This window comes from Ovis aries, chromosome 15, assembly GCF_016772045.2.
Source record: "Ovis aries strain OAR_USU_Benz2616 breed Rambouillet chromosome 15, ARS-UI_Ramb_v3.0, whole genome shotgun sequence".
NCBI classification, from domain to species: Eukaryota; Metazoa; Chordata; class Mammalia; order Artiodactyla; family Bovidae; genus Ovis; species Ovis aries.
In genome coordinates, this window is record NC_056068.1 from 34,213,862 (window position 1) to 34,236,817 (window position 22,956).

General features: G+C 41.7%; 2 protein-coding genes across 9 annotated transcripts in view; both read left to right on the forward strand.

The window, feature by feature from the left end:
* Positions 1 to 14,139, forward strand: part of TPH1 (tryptophan hydroxylase 1) — a 37,171-nt gene extending 23,032 nt beyond the window's left edge. For all 5 annotated transcript variants that reach the window (XM_060399339.1, XM_060399336.1, XM_060399337.1 and 2 more), the window contains 7 exons: positions 903 to 970; positions 1,114 to 1,310; positions 7,231 to 7,366; positions 8,074 to 8,200; positions 9,192 to 9,287; positions 10,029 to 10,162; positions 10,892 to 14,139. In XM_060399339.1, coding sequence (XP_060255322.1) covers positions 903 to 970; positions 1,114 to 1,310; positions 7,231 to 7,366; positions 8,074 to 8,200; positions 9,192 to 9,287; positions 10,029 to 10,162; positions 10,892 to 11,066 — 933 coding nt within the window. In that variant the 3' untranslated portion in view covers positions 11,067 to 14,139. The remainder of the gene's footprint in view (positions 1 to 902; positions 971 to 1,113; positions 1,311 to 7,230; positions 7,367 to 8,073; positions 8,201 to 9,191; positions 9,288 to 10,028; positions 10,163 to 10,891) is intronic.
* Positions 14,140 to 19,487: 5,348 nt separating this feature from the next.
* Positions 19,488 to 22,956, forward strand: part of SERGEF (secretion regulating guanine nucleotide exchange factor) — a 256,873-nt gene continuing 253,404 nt past the window's right edge. For all 4 annotated transcript variants that reach the window (XM_027979347.3, XM_027979349.3, XM_027979348.3 and 1 more), the window contains exon 1: positions 19,488 to 19,610. In XM_027979347.3, the coding sequence (XP_027835148.2) occupies positions 19,551 to 19,610 (60 nt within the window). In that variant the 5' untranslated portion in view covers positions 19,488 to 19,550. The remainder of the gene's footprint in view (positions 19,611 to 22,956) is intronic.

A 22,956-nucleotide genomic window follows, 5' to 3' on the forward strand; every position in this document is an offset into this window, starting at 1 on the left:
CAGCTCCTCTTCTGAGACTTAGCTTAGGAGTCAATGCCGGGGACCCTTTCCTTACCCCCACTGTCCTCTTCACATACTTTGGATTCGAGTTTCTCTTGTGAGTTCGAGTGGTATTTGTGCCTGTCTCTAACAAGCCATTTATCATATGCTTCAAAATCATTGGTTAAAATAAGCTCCTTGAAGACCCAGATTGTGCTGTGTTTTTCTGAATCTTAGCACAAGGCCAGGTGCATAGTAGGGACTTGTAAATCTACGTTAAACATACAAATCTCATTCTTTCCTTTCAGGTGTCCTCCCCTTCTTTCCAATTTTGTATCATGGATTATTTCCTCCTGAGACTTACTGTTTGATGCCTTATTTTGCTTATTGTTTTTATTAAATATCTTTTGTAGGTATAAATTCTAATGTTGCTATTTTGTCTGTTTTTATTATCGTTATTTTCTTCTGCAAGTGATTAATATGTCAGCATTTTGCAATAAACTCTGAGGCTAGATTCAGCTGCCATGATATCAAATATTAGTAATTACTACTTTGTTATTGATTACTTTATAGGAAAATATAACTGAAGATGTAGTCAAACAATTAAGAAAAAATCTTGCCCTTGGAAAACAGCCATGTACTTTAACTAGGGTGGTACTTTTCTTTTTCCTCAAACTATTTTATTTTTGTAGCTACTGTAGTATTTTTATATCCATAGTATCTTTTATCTTTGTAGTCACTATCATATAAAGCTATCATATAACATTGACTTTAAAATGATCGTAAACTTCTAAACAGTGCTTGCTCAAAATAAGTTATATAGCCCTTCTTTATAGTCACTCGCATAATAATGAAATGTTTTCTAAATCATTTGTCAAGTATATTTTAGAATGGATATTTAAAAACTTTTCTTTAATTTTTAGGGCTTCAAAGACAACGTCTACCGTAAAAGACGAAAGTATTTTGCAGATTTGGCTATGAACTATAAACAGTAAGTGTACTATAAAAATAACTTAAAACTTTGAAAAAATGAAATAAATGGCATAAATTATGCTCATACAGTAAATAGAAAACAAAATATATGCTACTGTTTATTGGATGCTAATTCAAAATGACTTCTCTTTATCTCATTAGTGGAGACCCCATTCCTAGGGTTGAATTCACTGAAGAAGAGATTAAGACCTGGGGAACTGTGTTCCGAGAGCTCAACAAACTTTACCCAACTCACGCCTGCAGAGAGTATCTCAAAAACTTACCTTTGCTTTCTAAATACTGTGGATACCGGGAAGATAATATTCCACAATTGGAAGATGTCTCAAACTTTTTAAAAGGTAATGAGCTAATTAAGTTTTATAGGAGGAGTATTGAACTCTTTTTCAACCACAACAGAATTTTTTATAGAGGACTAACATCTGGTTATATGGAAAGTCAGAATTTTTTTGTATTCTGTCCTGGAGAATTGGGCACCACATTTGAAGAGGGACATTCATAACCTGGAGCAAATGTGGAGGAAAGTAAGCAGAATTGTGAGGGGATAGAAAAATGTATCAGATACATAAAATCTGAAGGATCCTTAGGGAACCTGGGAATTTAGGGGAGTTTATAGCTTTATTTAAATATTTGAAGGTCATCTTATGTATTGGAGGGATTATTATACAGATCTAAAGTAAAGGACAGTTGGATAGAAAGAGCAAACTTTTAGTTCAAAATGGAGATCTTGCTAAAATAGCCATTTGAAATGCAGCCTGCTAATAAGTTCTACATCCATGGAAATGTTCGTGCAAAAGTTCCATACCCACCTGTGATAGAGAAGATTCAGGCATCTTCGGAAAGCTTGGAGTAAATGATCTCTGAAGCCCCTTTCTACACTAAGATTCTACTGTCTTCCCAAGAAAGAAGATGTTTTAGGGGACGCATAAATGAAGAGTAAGGACAACTTTCCTCCTTTTAGTCCATCATGCTTACTTGGGCCAGGTTTCCTTATTTTTTCCTAGCTGAAATAAGAAATAAAATGATCAGTGATCTCCAGAGTCTACAGTATGTAAGAGAAATAAACATCCCCTTTGATCTCAGCAGATTAGAACCTTAGGGGAAAAAATAGAAGTTATGTTGTTGACTCAAAGAGAGTTTAGAGAAAGTGAGAGTTGCTCAGTCATGTCTGACTCTTTGCGACCCCATGGACTGTACAGTCCGTGGAATTCTCCAGGCCGGAATACTGGAGTGGGTAGCCTTTCCCTTCTCCAGGGGATCTTCCCAGCCCAGGGATCGAACCCAGGTCTCCTGCACTGTGGACGGATTCTTTACCAGCTGAGCCACAAGGGAAGCCCAAGAATACTGGAGTGGGTAGTTTATCCCTTCTCCAGCAGATCTTCCTGACCCAGGAATCGAACCAGGGTCTCCTGCATTACAGGCGGATTCTTTACCAACTGAGCTATCAGGAAAGCCTCAAAGGGAGTTTATCTTATGGAGTTGAATAGATATGTAGATGTTTACATCAAAAATAGTATCTTCCAATCACAATAGAATTTATTACATAGGCTGTTATAAACATCTACATATTTTTTCAACTCCATAATTCTCACTCCTCAACCACTGCATACAAAACTAAGAACTAAACAGAAGATGGCAATATAGTTTTTACAAGGGAAGAACTCATGATAGTAGTTCCTATGAAAACTAGGTTTAAAAATAGTAGTGATTAAGAATGGCAGAGAACCAAAGCACATGAACTTGTGGGGCTTAACAAAGATAGACTAGCATATGCTACAGAAGTTATTATCAAATCACATTTGCATGAGATTTAGAGGAAATATTTTGTTATGGATATGAAACTGAAAGCTGATCACTTGGGGTCTGGAGTTTGAGCAGGCTGCAGAGCTTATATTATAGCTAAAGATGTTTCAAGGGAAAGTGTCAAAGACAGAAACCAAAATTAAGAGTCAGTTCCAACAAAATGTGAGTTGGAAAGGGCTACCTACCCTGGCAAATATGGTGGCCACTAGACAACTGTGGTTGTTTAAATAATTAAAATAAATGTAAATCAAGATGTTAGTTCCCCAACCATATTAGCCACATTTCAGTGCTCAGTAGCCACACATGGCTAGTGGATACCCTATTGGGTAGTCCACATAATGAACATCTCCATCTTTGTGGAAAATTCTTTGGCCCATCAGAGTGGGAGAATCCAAGTACAAGGGAATGGGGTAGAACTGGAATTACCAGAATGTGAGAACTGAAGTTGAAAGGTTCTAGGATGACCCATAAGGCCTGCTAGAACTAGCATCAGAACAAGATGTCCTTTTCATCATAGGAGATTGGAATGCAAAAGTAGATACCTGGAGTAACAGGCAAGTTTGGCCTTGAAGTACAAAATGAAGTAGGGCAAAGGCTAACAGAGTTTTGCCAAGAGAATGCACTGGTTGTAGCAAATATCCTCTTTTGACAACACAAGAGACAACTCTACACATGGATGTCACCAGATGGTCAATACTGAAATCAGATTGATTATATTCTTTGCAGCTGAAGATGGAGAAGCTCTATACAGTTAGCAAAAACAAGACTGGGAGCTGACTGTGGCTCAGATCTTGAACTCCTTATTGCAAAATTCAGACTTAAATGGAAGAAAGTAGGGAAAACCACTAGACCATACAAGTATAAGCTAAATCAAATCCCTTATGATTATACTGTGGAAGTGACAAACAGATTCAAGGGAATAGATTTGATAAACAGAATGCCTGAAGAACTGTAGATGGAGGTTTGTGACATTGTACAGAAGGCAGTGATCAAGACCATCTCCAAGAAAAAGAAATGCAAAAAGGCAAAATGGTTGTCTGAGGCTGTCTTAGAAATATCTGAGAAAAGAAGAGTAGCTAAAGGCAAAGGAGAAAAGGAAAGCTATACCCACCCATCTGAATGCAGAGTTCCAAAGAATAGCAAAGAGAGATAAGAAAACCTTCCTCAGTGATCCATGCAAAGAAATAGAGGAAAACAATAGAATGGGAAAGACAAGAGATATTTTCAGGAAAATTAGAGATACCAAGCAAACATTTCATGCAAAGATGGTCACAATAAAGGACAGATATGGTATGGACCTAATAGAAGCAGAAGACATTAAGAAGAGGTGGCAAGAATACACAGAACTATGCAAAAAAGATCTTCAAGAACCAGATAACCATGATGGTGTGATCACTCACCTAGAGCCAGACATCCTGGAATGCAAAGTCAAGTGGGTGTTAGGAAACATCAGTACGAACAAAGCTAGTGGAGGTGATGGAATACCAGCTGAGCTGTTTCAAATCCTAAAAACGATGCTGTTAAAGTGCTGCACTGAATAAGCCAACAAATTTGGAAAACTCAGCAGTGGTCATAGGACTGGAAAAGATCAGTTTTCATTCCAGTCCCAAAGAAAAGCAATGCCAAAAAATGTTCAAACTACTGCACAATTGCACTCATCTCAGATGCTAGCAAAGTAATGCTCAAAATTTTCCAAGCCATACTTCAACAGTACGTGAACCAAGAACTTTCAGATGTTCAAACTGGATTTAGAAAAAGTAGAGGAACCAAATAGGAAAAGGAGTACGTCAAGGCTGTATATTGTCACCCTGCTTATTTAACTTATATGCAGAGCACATCATGAGAAACGCTGGGCTGGAAGAATCATAAGCTGGAATCAAGATTGCCGGAAGAAATATCAATAACCTCAGATATGCAGATGACACCACCCTTATGGCAGAAAGTGAAGAGGAACTAAAAAATCTCTAGATGAAAGTGAAAGAGGAGAGTGAAAAAGTTGGCTTAAAGCTCAGCATTCAGAAAATGAAGATCATGGCATCTGGTCCCATCACTTCATGGGAAATAGATGGGGAAACAGTGGAAACAGTGTCAGGCTTAATTTTTCTTGGCTCCAAAATCACTGCAGATGGTGACTGCAGCCATGAAATTAAAAGATGCTTACTCCTTGGAAGAAAAGTTATGACCAACCTAGACAGCCTATTAAAAAGCAGAGACATTACTTTGCCAACAAAGGTCCGTCTAGTCAAGGCTATGGTTTTTCCAGTGGTCATGTATGGATGTGAGGGTTGGACTGTGAAGAAGGCTGAGCGCCAAAGAATTGATGCTTTTGAACTGTGGTGTTGGAGAAGACTCTTGAGAGTCCCTTGAACTGCAAGGAGATCCAGCCAGTCCATTCTGAAGGAGATCAGTCCTGGGTGTTCTTTGGAAGGAATGATGCTAAAGCTGAAACTCCAGTGCTTTGGCCACCTCATGCGAAGAGTTGACTCATTGGAAAAGACTCTGACGCTGGGAGGGATTGAGGGCAGGAGGAGAAGGGGATGACAGAGGATGAGATGGCTGGACGCCATCACTGACTCGATGGACTTGAGTCTGAGTGAACTCCAGGAGTTGGTGAAGGACAGGGAGGCCTGGTGTGCTACGATTCATGGGGTCACAAAGAGTCCTACAAGACTGAGTGACTGAACTGAACTGAACTGAACTGAACTGAACTGAGAGGAACCTGAGATCAAATTGCCAACATCTATTGGATCAGAAAAAGCAAGAGAGTTTCAGAAAAAGATCTACTTCTGCTTTATTGACTATGCCAAAACCTTTGACTGTGTAGATCCCAAAAAACTATGGAAAATTCTTCAAGAAATGGGAATACCAGACCACCTGACCTGCCTTCTGAGAAATCTGTGTGCAGGTCAAGAAGCAACAGTTAGAACTGAACATGGAACAATAGACTGGTTCCAAATTGGGAAAGGAGTATATTGTCAAGGCTGTATATTGTCACCCTGCTTATTTAACTTACATGCAGAGTACATCATGCGAAATGCCAGGCTGGAAGAAGCACAAGGTAGAATCAAGATTGCCGGGAGAAATATCAATAACCTCACAAATGCAGATAACACTACCCTTATGGCAGAAAGCAAAGAGGAACTGAGGAGACTCTTGGTAAATGTAAAAGAGGAGAGTGAAAAAGCTGGCTTAAAATACAACATTCAAAAAACTAAGATCATAGCATCCGGTCCCATCACTTCATGGCAAATAGATGGGGAAACAATGGAAGCAATTATTTTCTTGGGTTCCAAAATCACTGCAGATGGTGACTGCAGCCATGAAATTAAAAGATGCTTGCTCCTTGGAAGAAAAGCTATGACCAACCTAGATGGCATATTAAAAAGCAGATACATTACTTTGCCAACAAAAAGGTCCATCTAGTCAAAGCTATGGTTTTTTCCAGTAGTCATATATAGATGTGAGAGTTGGACCATAAAGAAAGCTGAACACTGAAGAACTGATGCTTTTGAACTGTAGTGTTGGAGAAGAGTCTTGAGTGTCCCTTGGACTGCAAGGAGATCCAACCAGTACATCCTAAAGGAAATCAGTCCTGAATATTCATTGGAAGGACCAATGCTGTAGCTGAAACTCCAATACTTTAGCCACCTGATGAGAACTGACTCACTGGAAAAGACCCTGATGCGGGGAAAGATTGAAGGCGGGAGGAGAAGGGGATGACAGAGGATGAAATGGTTGAATGGTATAATTGACTCTATGGACATGAGTTTGAGCAAACTCCTGGAGTTAGTGATGGACAGGGAAGCCTGGTGTGCTGCAGTCCATGGGGTTGCAAATAATCAGACGCGACTGAGTGATTGAACTGAACTGAACTGAGAGTTTGAAATGAAGGACAGGATTAGAGCTTATAGAGGTCCCCAGAGCCACTGCAGCAAATAACTTTTAGAGTGGGCATGCAGTCTCAACTGCTGGGGAATGAAAGAGCACCAGTCAGTTCACATAAAATAAAGAAACTACAAGAGGGTACTGGCTAAAAATGTCATAGTTTCAAAAAATGGTTGATCTGTACTAACAGATTTTTAAAGTTTTTTTTAATAAAAAAAAAAGAAAAGAAAGATTGTCTAAAGAATAGTTTAACCTCTTCATGGAGATAGCAAGGTGTAGTATAGGGCCTGGGTTCATCCTACATTTATCATCTACTGTGTGGCCTTGGGCACATTATTGAGTCTTTGAGCCATAGTTTTATAGCTGGCTCAATCATAAACATGAAAGGAGATGTCATGTGTAAAAATTCTTAACTCACTGTCTGGCCACTGTAAGTGGTTAATAATTATGACTTGTATGACACATTTTAGTTTCATGTTCTCCCTCAAAGCGTTAACTTGGTGCCACTGGCAGAATTAAAATGTTGTGGTAACCAGTCTATTCTGGTGAACATTTTTCTCCTTTGCTTTGCAGAACGCACAGGTTTTTCCATCCGTCCTGTGGCTGGTTACTTATCACCGAGGGATTTCTTATCAGGTTTAGCCTTTCGAGTTTTTCACTGCACACAGTATGTGAGACACAGTTCGGATCCTCTCTACACTCCAGAACCGTAAGTACTTCTACTGCAGCATCCATCCATCAATATGGTACTTACCTCATGAGTTTGGTTTTTTTTTCCTTGAAGATCAAGTGAATAAGCACATGTAAAGCATTTTGAATGGTGCCTGGCCTATAATACATGTTCTTATGCGCTATACATGTTAGCCATTATTATTACTAGTAGTAATTGACAACCTGTTAGGTACCAAGTACTGTTCTAAGCATAGGGGATGTAAGACTGAAAAAAATTCAAAGTTTCCTGCCTTCATAGGGCTTATATTCCAATGGGAAATACAGAAAATAAACAAGTAAATATGAATAAATTAGAATATAAGTTCCATGGAGAAAAATAAAGCAGGGAAGGGGGACAAATGTGTGTGTGTATGTGTGTGTGTTTCTATTTTGAAAAGAGTGATCAGAGAAGGACTCTCTGAGAAGGTGACATTTGAACAGAGACCTGATTTGGGGGTGGAGGTGGGGCGACATGTGGAAGTCTGTGGGTATTTGCATGAATTTATGTATATGTGTTTGTGAATGCTCAAGGTTTTGAACCAAAATGATTTCTTTACTATAATAATGTCCTTTGTGGTCCATTTCCAAAGTAATACCACCTGATCGGTTTGAATAAAAGTAAGATCAGGTTTTTATTTGATTGAATGGTTGGTCATGCATTTATGTTAAACGTCATGGTGTGACAGCTTGTACCTCTTTTTTCAGAGATACGTGCCATGAACTCTTAGGTCATGTCCCTCTTTTGGCTGAACCTAGTTTTGCTCAGTTCTCCCAAGAAATTGGCCTGGCTTCTCTTGGAGCTTCAGAAGAGGCTGTTCAAAAACTGGCAACGGTATAAATCTGGAAATCGCTGTACAGATCATTAATTCTTAACTGGGGTGGGATGTGGGTATTTGTGTAGTTTAAAAGTACATATTCCAGATGAGCATTAGAAAATTTGTCTCTGCTCATATATAATTTAATTTTAAATAATTCAAATAATGTTAAAGGAAGAGGTTTAAGGTTTATTCAAAGAAGATGTGGTAGGCTACAGTCCATGGGGTTGCAAAGAGTCAGACACGACTGAGCGACTTCACTTCACGTCACTTCAAAGACATGAGCTTTAAAAAAAGGCAGAGAAACAAAGAACACTAGAATACAACAATGTTAATAGTTTATATACCCTTTTTGCAGTAAAAATGATAGGTTTTCTAAAAATGATGCTAAAAATATTTTTTAGCACTTTATAAGACAACATGCTGGAAATATAAAGATGAGTAAAGTCTAATTCCCACCTTCAAGGAACTTAATGTGTTAGTCACTCAGTCATATACTACTCTTTGTCACCTCATGAACTGTATCCCGCTAGGCTCCTCTGTCCATGAAATTTTCCAGGCAAGAATACTGGAGTGGTAGCCATTCCCTTCTCCAGGGGATCTTCCTGACCTAGGGATTGAACCTGGGTCTCCTGCATTGCTGGCAGATTCCTTACCGCAGAGCTACCTGGGAAGCCCATAAAATGGTTTATTATATTTTAAAATTAATTAGTCAATATTTAAATTTTGTCTCAGTTTACATTTGAATATGGTAAATATAGTTAGCTATATCCCACATAAACAGAAGGTCCTTAGGGTCCTCAGTTATTTTTAAAAGTATGTAAGAGTTCCCGGAACAAAACTTTGAGAAGTCTGACTTGGTCAAGGCCAGACTGTAGAAATACTTGTGAGCTAGTCTGGGGGTCTTGGATTTTATTCCAGGGTAATTTGGGTCAGTGACTAAGAGTCATAATTTGTTTTAAGTTGAGCCATTCATGATGTGAGAGAAATACTGATGTCCTTTTGCAGTGCTACTTCTTCACTGTGGAGTTTGGTCTGTGCAAACAAGAGGGGCAGCTCAGAGTCTTCGGTGCCGGCTTACTTTCTTCCATCAGTGAACTCAAAGTAAGAGTTGTAAATATTTGCACGTAACCATATTCACTTAATGTAATTGATACGACCTGAAATAGTTTCTGGATTTGAACAAGAGCTTACTGCGGAAAATACTTGGGGTGGCAGTAAGCATACCTAAGAGGTATTTTCCTCTCTTTCCTAAGTTTTCTGAATATAGATGCCTACTCAGAATATAGATATATCTTCTAAATAAATAAGTATTTTAAAGTTTTTGCTTAACAAAGTCTTGCTGTTTCCTCACTGTTTTTGGTGCGCTAATAATAACTTCAGTACTTTCTAGGGAATTCTTCAATGAGATTTATTATGTATCCAATAAAGGAATGAACCTCTGTTTGTTAGGTGGTGAGTGTGTATTCAGTATTGTCCAAAGTACAGTCCTACTCTCAAAGAGCCCACCACCTGCTAGAGGGTAAAAGTCATGTACAGGAATAACTACTGTTGGGTAGAAAGCAGATGCTATATTAACAGTAAATAAATAAAGATCCTTGGGTACACCCTACATGGAGAAGGGTGTTATAAAGAGTGGGGCATTTATAGGGAATAGCAGTTCATTTGTTTTGGTTTAGTGTATTGTGGATTAAATAGAGATGTAGGAAATAAGTTTGGAATTGTAGATTGGGACCACTGTGTTAATAATATATTCAGAGGTGTGCTGATTCTGGCAGCTGTGTAAAGAAGGTGATCTATGAAAATGGATAGTATTTTTTGATTTACGGACTCTTTGTCCTCTAGCACGCTCTTTCCGGACATGCCAAAGTAAAGCCCTTTGACCCCAAGATTACATGCAAACAGGAGTGTCTCATCACAACTTTTCAGGAGGTCTACTTTGTATCTGAAAGCTTTGAAGATGCAAAGGAGAAGATGAGGTAAAGTATACCTTCCTCATGCCTTAATTTGCCTCTGCCTTAGATAGGTCCAGTAATGTAACAAGTCACAGAAGTAAGCAGCTAATAATTAGAAGCCCTCTAGGCACCTTCTGCCTGGAACATATCTCCCTTCCACAGTAAATATTTAGGATGTGTTGTTTACAGTGATGTTCAGGGTTGCAAATATGAATCAGATACACTGAGAAACTGGTTACTTCCCATTCCTTCCTATCAGAGAGTTTGTAATCTAATAGGGAAAACAAAATGCATGCAAATTACTATATAACAAATTGGAAGCCTTAAAGAGATACAGATGAAACATTGTTCTTTTATCTAGGAGCAATTCATTCCAGCTAGGGGAAAGGGAAAGCTTAATGGCATTTGAAAAAGGACTTGTAGTATACATAGGGTTTAGATATGTTCAATGTTAGACCACCTCATGCGAAGAGCTGACTCATTGGAAAAGACTCTGATGCTGGGAGGGATTGGGGGGAGGAGGAGAAGGGGACGACAGAAGATAAGATGGCTGGATGGCATCACTGACTCAATGGATGTGAGTTTGAGTGAGCTCTGGGTGTTGGTGATGGACAGGGAGGCCTGGCGTGCTGCAATTCATGGGGTCGCAAAAACTGAACCAAACTGAACTGAATGTTAGACTAATGGACAGTATTCTGTTTTCATAATTTTCCCCCTAGAAACTGATTGCCTCTTATTTGTTTTCTTATATAGAGAATTTACCAAAACAATCAAGCGTCCATTTGGAGTGAAGTATAATCCATATACACGGAGTATTCAGATCTTGAAAGATACCAAGAGTATAACCAGCGCCATGAACGAGCTTCAGCATGAGCTTGATGTTGTCAGTGATGCCCTTGCTAAGGTCAGCAGGCAGCTGAGCATCTGACAGTTACCAGTTCTAATCCTGAAAGCATCTGAGCACCAATTTGGAGGCCTGTGGGGCAACTGTGGCTTTGCTTGAAGAGGCGATTGTGGAGGGACAGCAGCCAAACAATAGTCTCTACTCCCATTCTTTAAGGGACCATTATTCTTTGAAAATGTGTACCCAGATACCCCGAGTACACATCTAGATATTTTAGCCACTACTTATTTTTTTCTTTTGGTAACAGCTTTTGTGAAGTATAATTCACATGCTATACAATTCACCAACCATCCCAGTTTTTATAGAGAATTTGCTTGACCCAATGTATAGATCTGTTCTTAGCCTGATTTTGTTTTCCCCAGTTCTTCTTGAGTACAATGATCACTTAAAACACCTTGATGGTTATTATGGAGCTAATCCATATTGTTATCTAAGATCCTCTTATTTCTACAGCATCTAACTTATCATCAAATTTGGGCCAAGCTTGGTCACATTCACATGCCTCAATTTAATAGGAAACCAACTCTCTCCACTGCTAGCTTGAGCAAAAGCAGAGAGAGCTTTGCATATGAAATGTGCCTAGTAAAGAGCAGATAGTCTAATTTTAAGTGTAACGTCTTATAGGGAAAGAGGAGTATCTAAATCTAGAAAGGCTGATTGGGACATAATCGTTAAGAATTTGTGACTTTATTTTGTAGGCACTAGGGAGCCCCTGCCGAGTGACCATCTTCCTTGGGGATGGTCTTTTCTTTCTATGGCGCTGTGTATGTTTTACAAGATCTGTCCTACTCAGGAGGCCAAAGGGAACTTGGTAGGCGTGCCACTTGCAAGGTCCTGAACTCAGACATGCAGCCCCAGAGAATGTCCTCAGGTTAGTAGGAGACAGTGTTGTTAGAGGGAGAGTTCAAACTGAGACAGAGGAGAGACATACCAAGTTAAAGTTGGAAAGCAGTGCCAAGCACTTTAAGGGGAGACCATAAATAGGAAGGCCAGGAGTGAGGGTATAGGGTAGGGAACAGGGAAGAAAATGGTGTAAGAAATGTCAGGAAGAGCATTTTCGGACTGACACTGAAACAGTGAAGATAGCTAGCACTGGCTTTTATGTGGTGTCAGCGGTGTAGTATAGGGAGCAGGTCTGGTATTAACGGGTAACTCTGGAGTCCACAGGACAGGCTTTATTTCTTCAGTTTGCTCCTATTCTCCCTGCACCCGCGAAAAGAAGACTTTCCTCAAGTTTCTGCTTTTGGCCCTCTTTCCTCTCTGCTTTCTGTTCATGGAGATGTCATCCATGTCCATAACTTCAATTCTTATTACCTATGTCTCCCATATTTGCAGTTCTAACTCTTAACACCTGTCTTGAGTTTTGCCTTTTAAATCCAACTGCCTACTAGATATTTCCATCTAATGCCCCATAACTTAGGCCAATGTTGTATAAGTTCTTGTCACACTATTTACATAGAATGAAATGGAGTTGTGCAACATGGCAGCCCTGCCAAGAATTTTAAACTCTATAGGTCCAAAAAGGAACTCAGAATCACCTGAATATTGTGCTCCATCAGTTTCCTCTCCCAGTGATCTCATTTCTTTTTTTTTTTTCTTTTTCTCATTTCTATTAATGGTGAATGAAACTGAAACTGGCAGTCACTCAGTCATGTTTGACTCTTTGTGATGCCATGGACTGTAGACCACCAGACTTCTCTGTCCGTGGGATTCTCCAGGCAAAAATACTGGAGTGGGTAGCCATTCTCTTCTCTAGGGGATCTTCCCAACCTCAGGATCGAACCTGAGTCTCCTGCATTGCAGGCAGATTCGTTACTGTCTGAGCCACCAGGGAAGCCAGGGTCATATTTTCAGCCAATTTTCTGTTCTTAATCAGCTACTTTAAAAACTGTGTCTTTAATTTTTTCACATTAATAGTCAAATTGTATACCATGTAACATTTTTTTCCCAACAGATCACTAGATATTTTAATGCTTTTTAGGCCTCAAAGGAAAATTTTAAAACTCTTAAAATTTATTTCATTTTATGTTATACAAGGAAATAGAATTAGGAAGAGTAATTTATGCTACTTCAGACTTTTACATTACTTGTAAATTTTAATAGCTGATCAACTGTTAAATATACCTTTGATAGTACTAGATCTAAGTCAGTTAATCTGAAACCATTTGAAATACTTGTTAGGTAGTTTATAGTATTTGGTTGCAAGGAAATCTATGAAGCAAACCATGATAGATAGCAAATAACAACAAATTATGCATACTGTGCCTGCTTATTTTCATACAACCTTGATTATGGTAAAGAATCATAGTTATTGAATTTTTAAACGATGGTATTTCAAATCACTATGATTAAAGCACACTAAAGTAAATGTTAAAGATACAACAATTATAATTCACATCTTCAGAATAATGGAAATATTTTATGATTGATTTCAGATCTTCTAACCTCTGAATTTGTGATATTTGGTAAATGAGGAATCCTGAGAGTCTTAGAGTTTTCATGCATTTTAAATATATTTCTTCAAAGCCTCAAGGAATATGTTAATACTTACTCAAATATCAGAATAGATTTGAACAAAAAGTGTGGTTCATAATTCTTAATCAGTGAGTTATTACTCAGAGACATAGACGGTATTTTCCTGACTTTTTGAAGAACACTTTAAAATCTGGTTGTCAGAATGCCTACATTTCTTAATCTGCCTATTTTGTCATTTGGAGTTATACAGTGGTAATGACACACCAAAGTGTGTTTAAACTGAAAGAAAAAAATCCTGGAATTACTAGAGCAACACATAATAGAGTTCATATATTAATCTCTAGGAAATGTATAAAGACACTGTGGTCTTATTTCAGTCTTGTCTTTATTTTACAATGTGATACACATTTATGATTTGAAAGTTTGTTAGTCATTTGGATAATGAAAGGACACAAAATTTATGTTTTCAATAAGTATATATTTTTTGTCAAATGTATGTTAAAATGGATTTAAATGTATATTAGCAATTTTATTAGTTTCAAAAATCTGTAACATCCTTATTCTTTTTAAAAAGCCTATGAATATGTGATATAAGTGAAATCAAATACACCTGGAAAACCTAGTAACAAGTTTCAGTCTCATATTTCTCATCTGTTACGTGGGTTAGATGTACTTTCCTGGGTTATTGTAAGAATTACATTGTGAGAGGACTCTGTAAAAATAAACTTATTAGCCGTATGTAAAGAATCACTGGGGCTTCCCAGGTGGCTCAGTGATAAAGAATCAGCCTACCAATGCAGGGGACGTGGGTTTGATCCCTGGTCCAGGAAGATCCCCGAAGAAGGAAATGGCAACTCACTCCATTGAGAACCCCATGGGCAGAGGAGCCTGGGATGCTATACTCCTTGGGGTCACAAAAGAATCAGAAGTGACTTAGCCACTGAACAACAGCAAAGAATCATTAATCTCCTCATCAGAAATCCTTCATAGCTTCTGGATGACTTTATCTTTCTCCAGAAGGAATTGACTTTTGCTTGAGCAGGCAGTGTATAATGGCAGGGGATGCTCATCTCAGTCCAAGTAGGAACTAAGTCAACTGGATGATATGTTTCAGTCTTTGAGGGCTGGTTTATTTCCAGGTCACCTCTGCTCTTAGGGTGCAGCTCTTTGGGAATCTCAAAGGAGAGCTTTGAGTATGTACCAGGGCTTCTCCGTGGGGATCCTGGACTTCTGCTCTCCTTCCCTTTACTCTGATTCCTCCTGATCGCATAAAACTGCTAAAAGTGCTGTTCAGTTTCTCAGCTGCTGCTTTCAGCCCAGCTCCTTCTTTTTTTTCTTTCGGCCCAGCTTCTTAGCCTCCAAGTCACTGCTTGCTAATTAGCAAATGCTTCAAGCAGAAAAGTAGTGCCAAATGAAATCCCTCAGCTTTTAGATCCTGGCCCTCCAAATTCTGGCTGCTTTCATAGCTCTCCAATGGCTTAAAACAAATTTTAAAAATATTTTCCCATCTTTCCTAATTGTTTTTGGTGAGAGAACTGGTCTGTAGCTAGCTAATCTGCCTATATTAAAAGTGGAAATCTGACCTTGGACTAAATAATTTAATTTTGAGCTTCAGTTTTCTCATCTATAAAATAATGATCCCAACAATACTTATTATATCAGTAATATTGAGAGGATCAAATAAGATAATCTAAAAGAAAAAACTTCCTAACCTGTATAGGATACAGATGTATTCCGCATACTCAAAAAACTTCATATTTTCCTCTTATGGGGAGACAAGGCACCTGAAAGTGTTATCATCAAATAATTCAAATTTAGCTTCATTCAATAATTCATCAAATAATTTGTATCTAGCTTCATTGCTCAAACTCACGTCTGACTCGATGGACATGAGTTTGAGCAAGCTTGGGGAGCTGGTGACAGACAGGGAAGCCTGGCATGCTGCAGTCAATGGGGTCGCAAAGAGTTGGACATGACTTGAGTGACTGAACTGAACTGAGCTTCATTCAAGAACTGAACTCAACCAAGCTGCTAATGGGAAGAGCTAGTCAGTGGTATGTACATAGTTCAAATACTGATAGTAGCTTTACTGCAACACTTTCAAGAAATTGTATTAAGGGATATAACATAATAATATAAGTTAGTTAAAGTACTGATGCATGTACATTCAAGGGATGAAACTGGTTAACAACTGTATTCTTCCAGATCCTCTCACTATGAAAACTGACTCTAGGTTGTTCCTTCATGTGCCCCTTTGGACGAAATCTCAGGTCCCTGTCTTGAATTTTCTGTTCACTTTAAGTCCTTAGCTTCTAAGCTCTTTCTCTCATTTCAGTATTTAAAAATTCCAGTGTTATGAAGAAGTTCAAAACATTAAATTTTAAGATTAAAGTTTTTCTTCTCTAGAACTGAGAAAGGAAGAGATGTGCTTTGTGTTTTTATTTTCTTGTGGCTCATTCTCTACTCACAAGAATGCTTCTGGCTCCTCCAGGGTTTGGGGATGGTGATAAGGAGGAGAGGTAAGGAGTAAGAAGTTTTTTTTGGTTTGATACTATTAACTTGGTATATATGCTTTCTGTACTTGGTAAGTATTTAGTGTTGACTCATTGTCTGTGGGTGTTTTGAAAGAGCTTCCCACTTCTTATTTCTTGGAATCTCTTAATTCGGGTATATTAATGTCTCTGACTGGGATGTTGAATTCATCTTGCTCAGCCTCTATGAATCAAGTAGTCAACTCTCCTGTGGGGGTCCCTTCAGCCCTCCAGAAATTCCCATGGGTTGGGTCTAACACTATACCCTGGGCAATTTGCTCACGCATGGAAAAAACTCACATAGGAGATATTCAGACATTCTTTGTCTTAAAAAACTCTGGACATGAAAGACCCCTCCAAAGTATCAATATCTCTGCTCACTATCAGAGCAGTTATCTGGCCAGAAGCCATTGGACATTTCTCAGCATGAACTGGACGGCAACCTGAAGTGAAAATCGCTTAGTTGTGTCTGACTCTTTGCAACCACATGGACTGTACAGTCCATGGAATTCTCCAGGCCAAAATACTGGAGTGGGTAGCCTTTCCCTTCTTCAGGGGATCTTCCCAACCCAGGGACTGAACCCAGGTCTCCCGCATTGCAGGCGGATTCTTTACCAGCCGAGCCACCAGGGAAGCCCAGACAGCAACCTGCCTGGTCCCAATCTGGAGGGATACAGGACAAGCTCTCTCAGTGGCCCTGCTGACACTTGCCTTTCCTTAGACACAGAATGGGCAGGATTCACATACACTGACAATATTGCACATATCCTCTCAGAATTCTCTCTCAGTCTCTTCAATCTCTTTCATAGACTTCCAGGGTATGTGAAGGTTTCTAGACACCTTCACAAGTTCTGCTTTGGTGGTTTTGTACCTCATTTAATAATGTGGGAGTAATTGGCACTTACTACTTTAGAGTCTTAGCCAAATGGAGGTGAGGAGGGTCTCATTTTATACTATTAAGTAAATAAAGTCGCTCAATCGTGTCCAACTCTTTGTGACCCCATGGACTGTAGCCTACCAGGTTCCTCCCTCCATGGGATTCTCCAGGCAAGAGTACTGGAGTGGGTTGCCATTTCCGTCTCCAAGGGATCTTCCCAACCCAGGGATCGAACCCGGGTCTCCTGCATTCCAGGCAGCCACCAGGGAATTACATATGCTTAAAAGGAATGGTCAGGGACTTCCTTGGTGGTCCAGAGGTTAAGAACCCACCTGCCAATGCAGCAGACAAGGGTTTGATCCTTGGTTGGGGAAGATACCACCTGCAGCGGGACAACTGAGCCCCGTGTGCTGCAACTACTGAAGTCCTCGTGCCTAGAGCCCATCCTCTGCAATAAGAAAAGCCACTGCGATGAGAAGCTTGCACACTGCAATGAAGAGTAGCCCTTGCTCACCACAACTAGGGAAAGACTGTGTGCAGCAATGAAGATCTACCACAGCCAAAACCATTAATCAATTAATTAGTTTTTAAAAAAGGAACGATATTCTGATCATATAAAAGGCCACTCTTATAAGACAGGCTTCCCTGGTGGCTCAGCTGGTAGAGAATTTGCCTCTGGGTTCGATCCCTGGGTTGGGAAGATCCCCTGGAAAAGGAAACAGCTACCCACTCCAGTATTCTGGCCTGCAAAATTCCATGGGCTGTATGTGGTCACAAAGAATGGGATATGACTGAGTGACTTTCACTAAATCATTTAACTCATAAAACAATCAGCAAACAGTATAGTTTTTGCACATCAAGTTCTCTTGAGAACAAAGAGCTGCTTTGCCTCTAAGCTTTTCATTTTTATTAGCACAGTCCTCCATGTTTTCAAGATGCCACAGACTGGACAGGTAAACACGAAGTGCTGCCCTTAAGTGGTCTTAAGGCAGAAACACCAAGGAGTGGGAGGAGTGAAAGAATGGGAAGTACTATAAGAGCTCAGGGAGACACTGGCCAGGGCCTTTCAGGTATGAAGGGTGATGAGTCCTGGAGGCTTGCGTCAGTAGAGGGGTCAAGAACCACTGAATATGGACTATCTTTTTAATGTGACCCCATTTGTACCTGCAAGATAATTTGTGGCTTGGAGTCTGGGTTATGTACAAAAAGTACAAAAAAGAAAATAAAAATCACCTGTAATCCAACACCCAGCGTGTGTGCATGAAATTGATATAATATTTGCTTTAATGATACATCATGAGTATGTCTGTTACTATTTTACAAAACTTTTTTTTTTAATGGCAGCCTAGTATTCAAGTGCATGGCTATACAATTTAATCAATTTGTTTTTGAAATTTAAGGACTTTAGATTCTAAGTTCTTTACTATTATATGTAACCCCATAATGAATAACTTGCAGTACAAGGGTTTGTGCATAGTTCCAATTTTTTTTTCTTGTGATAAATGAGCAGAAGTGGAATTACTAGCTAAATGACCATCTTCATATTCTTAGTATTCTTTGCTACATTTTCCTTCAGAAAAATGGTCCGGTAGTATATAAAGGTGTGTTTGATAAAAGCTGTTTTATATGAAAATTTTTGCTGGATGAAAATCATTCAGTTATTACCCAAGTTATTACCTGATGATCAGAATCTGGGCCGGGGCTATGCTGGCAGCGCTGAGGGTTAGAAGGCCGCCCTGGCAGGCGGGAATCAGTTCAAAACCAGCCTCCTTAGTTCAGTATCGCAGGGGTGAGTTCCCGCTCCGTGCCAGGAGCTTAGGGCGTTGAGCAGCGCTGTAAGACACTACATTCGCCCACTAGGAAGCACCCTTCGATTTTGCAAACCACACCAAAGCAGGCCCGAAGCCAGTTCGGCCTAAGACAGAGTCAGGACCCTTTCCACCCCCCTTCCCAGGCTCAATTTCTTCCCCATCAAAATGGTGATGCAATCCCCGTCCTGTCAGCCACTCTGGGCCGTCATGGGGCTCTAACCTGAGCGAGCTTTGTGAACCGTTTGGCGTAGTGCAAGCGTACAGAATTATTACTAAAAATAGGTTGCGAGGCGAGGGAAGGAGACGCCAAGCGGCCGGGCGAGAACGGAGGCACGGGGCGGAGACGCTCGTAGCGCGCCGGGGCGGGGTGATGGGGGAGCTGCAAACCCGCTCCCGCCGGAGCCAGGTTACCAGCTGCAAGAGGGGGCGGCCCACAGCCAGCCGCAACCCTTCCCCGGCGTGGGCGCCGCACACCCTACACCAATCCCTTCCCAGGCCTGCCCCGCTTCCGCAAACCTCTCCCCCGGCGGGCCCCGCCCCACCCCCTGCCCGGCCGGTCCCGCCCCGCTCCCTCCCTGGCGGGTCCCACCCCCCTCCCGGGAGGGCTCCGCCCCGCCCCGCCCCACCCCGCCCTCTACCCTGGAGGACCCGCCCCACCCCGCCCCCTCTCCATGAGGGCCCCGCCCCGCCGCCTCGCCCCCTCCCCGCCCCGCCCCCTCACCGCCCCGCCCCTCCCCGCCCCCGCCCCGCCCTCTCTCCGGGAGGGCGGGTTCCCGCGCCGGCCCCCACGGAAGCGCCGGCTGAGAGTGCCCGCATGGAGCCAGAACCGCACTCTTTGGAGGCCGTCCCTACAGCGGCCGCGCTCTTCGCTTGGGTACGTGACTCCGCCCCCGGGCCGAGGCAGCTGGGACTGAGGGTCGCACAGACCCTGGGAAGCCCCCGGCCTGGGTGTGGGCGGCGCTGGGGCCCAGTGGTCGCGGTCCGAGAGGCGCTCCGGGTTGGAGGATCCTGGGCTGGGGTCTGGGCAGGAGAGGATCGGGAGGGAAGAGTCTTCGTGGGGTGACTTAGGGGCTTCGGATCGGAGGAGCTGCGGCGCAGAGGGAAGAACCTGCTACCCGGACACAGTGTCTGAGTCCGCGACAGACTTCAGGCCTCGATAGCGCTGGGAAAGACGGCGCGGCGGGCTCTGTGCAGAGACTACAGCCCTGTGGGGCCACCTGTGTTTCTCATCCTCCCGTTGCCAGGAGGATGGAGGCCTTTCCCCAGCTCCACCCCCGCCTAGTTGGAGCATCCTTTGGTGTGAGGCCTGCCGTGTTGAACCGTGCACGCGGCGGAGACCCTGCATAGTTGCAGATATTCGGCTCTGGTTGGAACCTGCCTGCACTGGGAGTGTGGGAGACTGCGCTGGTGTTGGTTTGACCAGAGCACTGAGAGACGGGGTCATCATTATGTATCGTGGTTGGGCGAGAGGACAGCCTGTGTGCAGGAGAGCGTGGCAGGCATCCGACCAGATGCACGGGAACAAGCAGACACAGTGTCTTGTAGTTCTTCACAGCGCATAATTGTATTGAAATGTATGACTTGTTAATAATATCAGTCTCCTTCGCTAGAATGTAGGCATCAGGAGGGTGGGTACTGTGCCTGCCTTGTATGGTGCAGGGCTTATGCCTGGCACATTGTAAGGTGCTCAGTACACATTTGTTGACTAATGGATGAATGAGTACCTGTTGTGTGCAGAACTATGTGCAGGTCTTTTGGGAAAAGCACAAGAATTAAAGACTTGCAGCTCTTGCGTTGGGGATGGTGGAGAAGGAGGTGGGAGAGGATAAGACCTGTATTGCTGTTAAAACCAGTATGTATTGACTAATTTTTTTAAAAGCTAATTATCAGTACTGGGTAGCATTTATTGAATGCGGGATTGCTTCTGACGGGCAGAATGGAGAGCCTGGCGTGGCTTGAGGTAGTCTGACTCTTTATGTGCCTTTGAGATGGCCCTTGAGCTGGGGGTGGAATTAGGGATTGGCTGTGTGCCTGGGATGGGTGTTTGTCCCAGGCCAGGGACTGGGGTCTGTGTAGACAGAGTACTGACAAGGCCTTTCAGATATGGCCTTATCAGTACTGAAGCAAAAATACTGTTGAACCTAACCTCCTTGCTGTGCTTGGAGTCTTGATGGTGTATTCTTCCTGCCGCATTATCTGTGTGGAGGGATGTATTAGTTTGCTAAGGCTGCCATAACAAAATACCACAGATGGGGAGGCTTAATCAATGGAAATTTATTTTCTCACAGTCTGGAGGGTAGAAATCCAAGATCAAGGTATCAGCACGTTAAGTTTCGTGTGGGTCCTATCTCTTTGGCTTATGGATGGGATGGCCTCCTGTTTGCTGTGTCCTCATGCGGCTTTTTCTGTGGGTGGGGAGTGTTCACGTGTTTCCTCTTATAAGGATACCAGTCATATTGGATTTGGGACCCATCCTTATGATCTCATGGAACCTTAGTTACCTTTTAAAAGGCCCTGAATCCAAATACAAATCACATTCTGAGGCACTGAGATTAGGGTTTCAACAGATGAATTTCAGTGGAACACAGTTCAGTTCATAACATGGGAATTTACCTTTATAGAGACGTGTGTGTGTGTGTGTGTGTGTGTGATGTATGGACTGTTTATAAGGATGAGAAGCAAGTACAGGTGTAATAGGTTGTATTAAAATTTCCCTTTGTTTTGCTCTATCATGGGTGTAGGGCCTCTTGCTGCATCACAAAAATTTGGTGCCAAATTTGAATCCCATAATGTTGGTGCATTACTTTCTGTTCAGCAACCTGTAGCCCTGGTCGTGGGCAGCCATGGAGCTCTTACAGCTAACAGAGAAATCCTGTACACTTGTTCTCCACCTCACACTTTCATTTGGTCTTTTCTAGGTAGAGACTCATAGGGTCTTACATTCATTCACTGTAAAATACGTGCCCGCCTTCTTTGGACCAGCACCGTTTCAGATGCAGGGGAAACAGCAGTGAAAAGAACAAGGTTCCTGCCCTCATGGAGTTTACTTTTTAGTGGGAGAGGTAGGCAGTAAACAAGTAAACATGTAATGTGATGCCAGAGAGTGCTATGAAGAAAAATAGAGCAGAAAAAGGACGTAAAGGGCTTGGGGTGCTATTTTAGATAGGGTCATACAGTTAGCTTCCTGCTAGGTGAGGTCTGGGCTGGTTCACCATATATGCCTTTTTTCTTTATTCTTAGGGGCAAAATAGGGTATAATGAAAGGAGTGGGGCATTTGACTTGTCTACTCAGCTGTGTGACCATGGAAAGTTATTTAACCTCTCTGAGCCTTAGTTTCTTCATCTGTGAACTGAGAGCAATAATACCCTCTCCTCTGTTGTGAGAATTAATGCCCAGCATACAGAGAAGCAAGCACTCAGCTGTTGGTAGCTAATATTGCCCTGGGGACTTCTGGGACTTCTGGGACCTGTGTCCCTGCATGGCTTGCTCGTCCAGCAGGGAGTCCTTGCAGCCGGGATGGCTGTGGAATAGACCACACGGGACAGGAGTTTGTATGCATGCATGCGTTTTTGAGTTTAAATCACTTTTCTTCATTCAGGTGACTTACAAAACGAACATGTTTTGAAAGTTTTACTACTTAAGAACCAACCAGCAGTAGGTAGTTGGAGAAATTATAAGGATTCTCAAAATCTTAATAAGATTTTCCCTGGAGGCCCACCCATAATCCCTGATCTTCAATTTTGAATACAGGAAACTCTGAAAACCCAATACTGACTTGACATGAGGCTGTTTACAGTCTTTGACCACTAACTGTGAGTATTCGTACCATTCACCGCAGAAATAATATTTTACTCACGGAGTGCTGCTCCCAGTCCTTGCAGCCGCGTGTATGATTTATATACCACATTGCTTTTCTGAAGTCTGTAGACTTCCAAAACTGAAATACATCTGGCTGCAAAGGTTTCAGATTAGGGATTCTGGACCTTTATCATATAATAATGATGACACACATATTGCCCACCAAGGAGAAATATGTTTCCTTAGAGGAATCTCATGGCGTGAGTCTTAGAGTCCCAAAACAGTGTACTTGGAAAGGTCCTTAGAGATCATTGCCAATCTGTTTCACTGTGCGTATGAAATAACAGTGATGCGCTCTGTTGCGGGCACAAATCCGCAGCTAACTTTGATTCCAGAAACTCATTGCCAGTTTCCCCAGTGA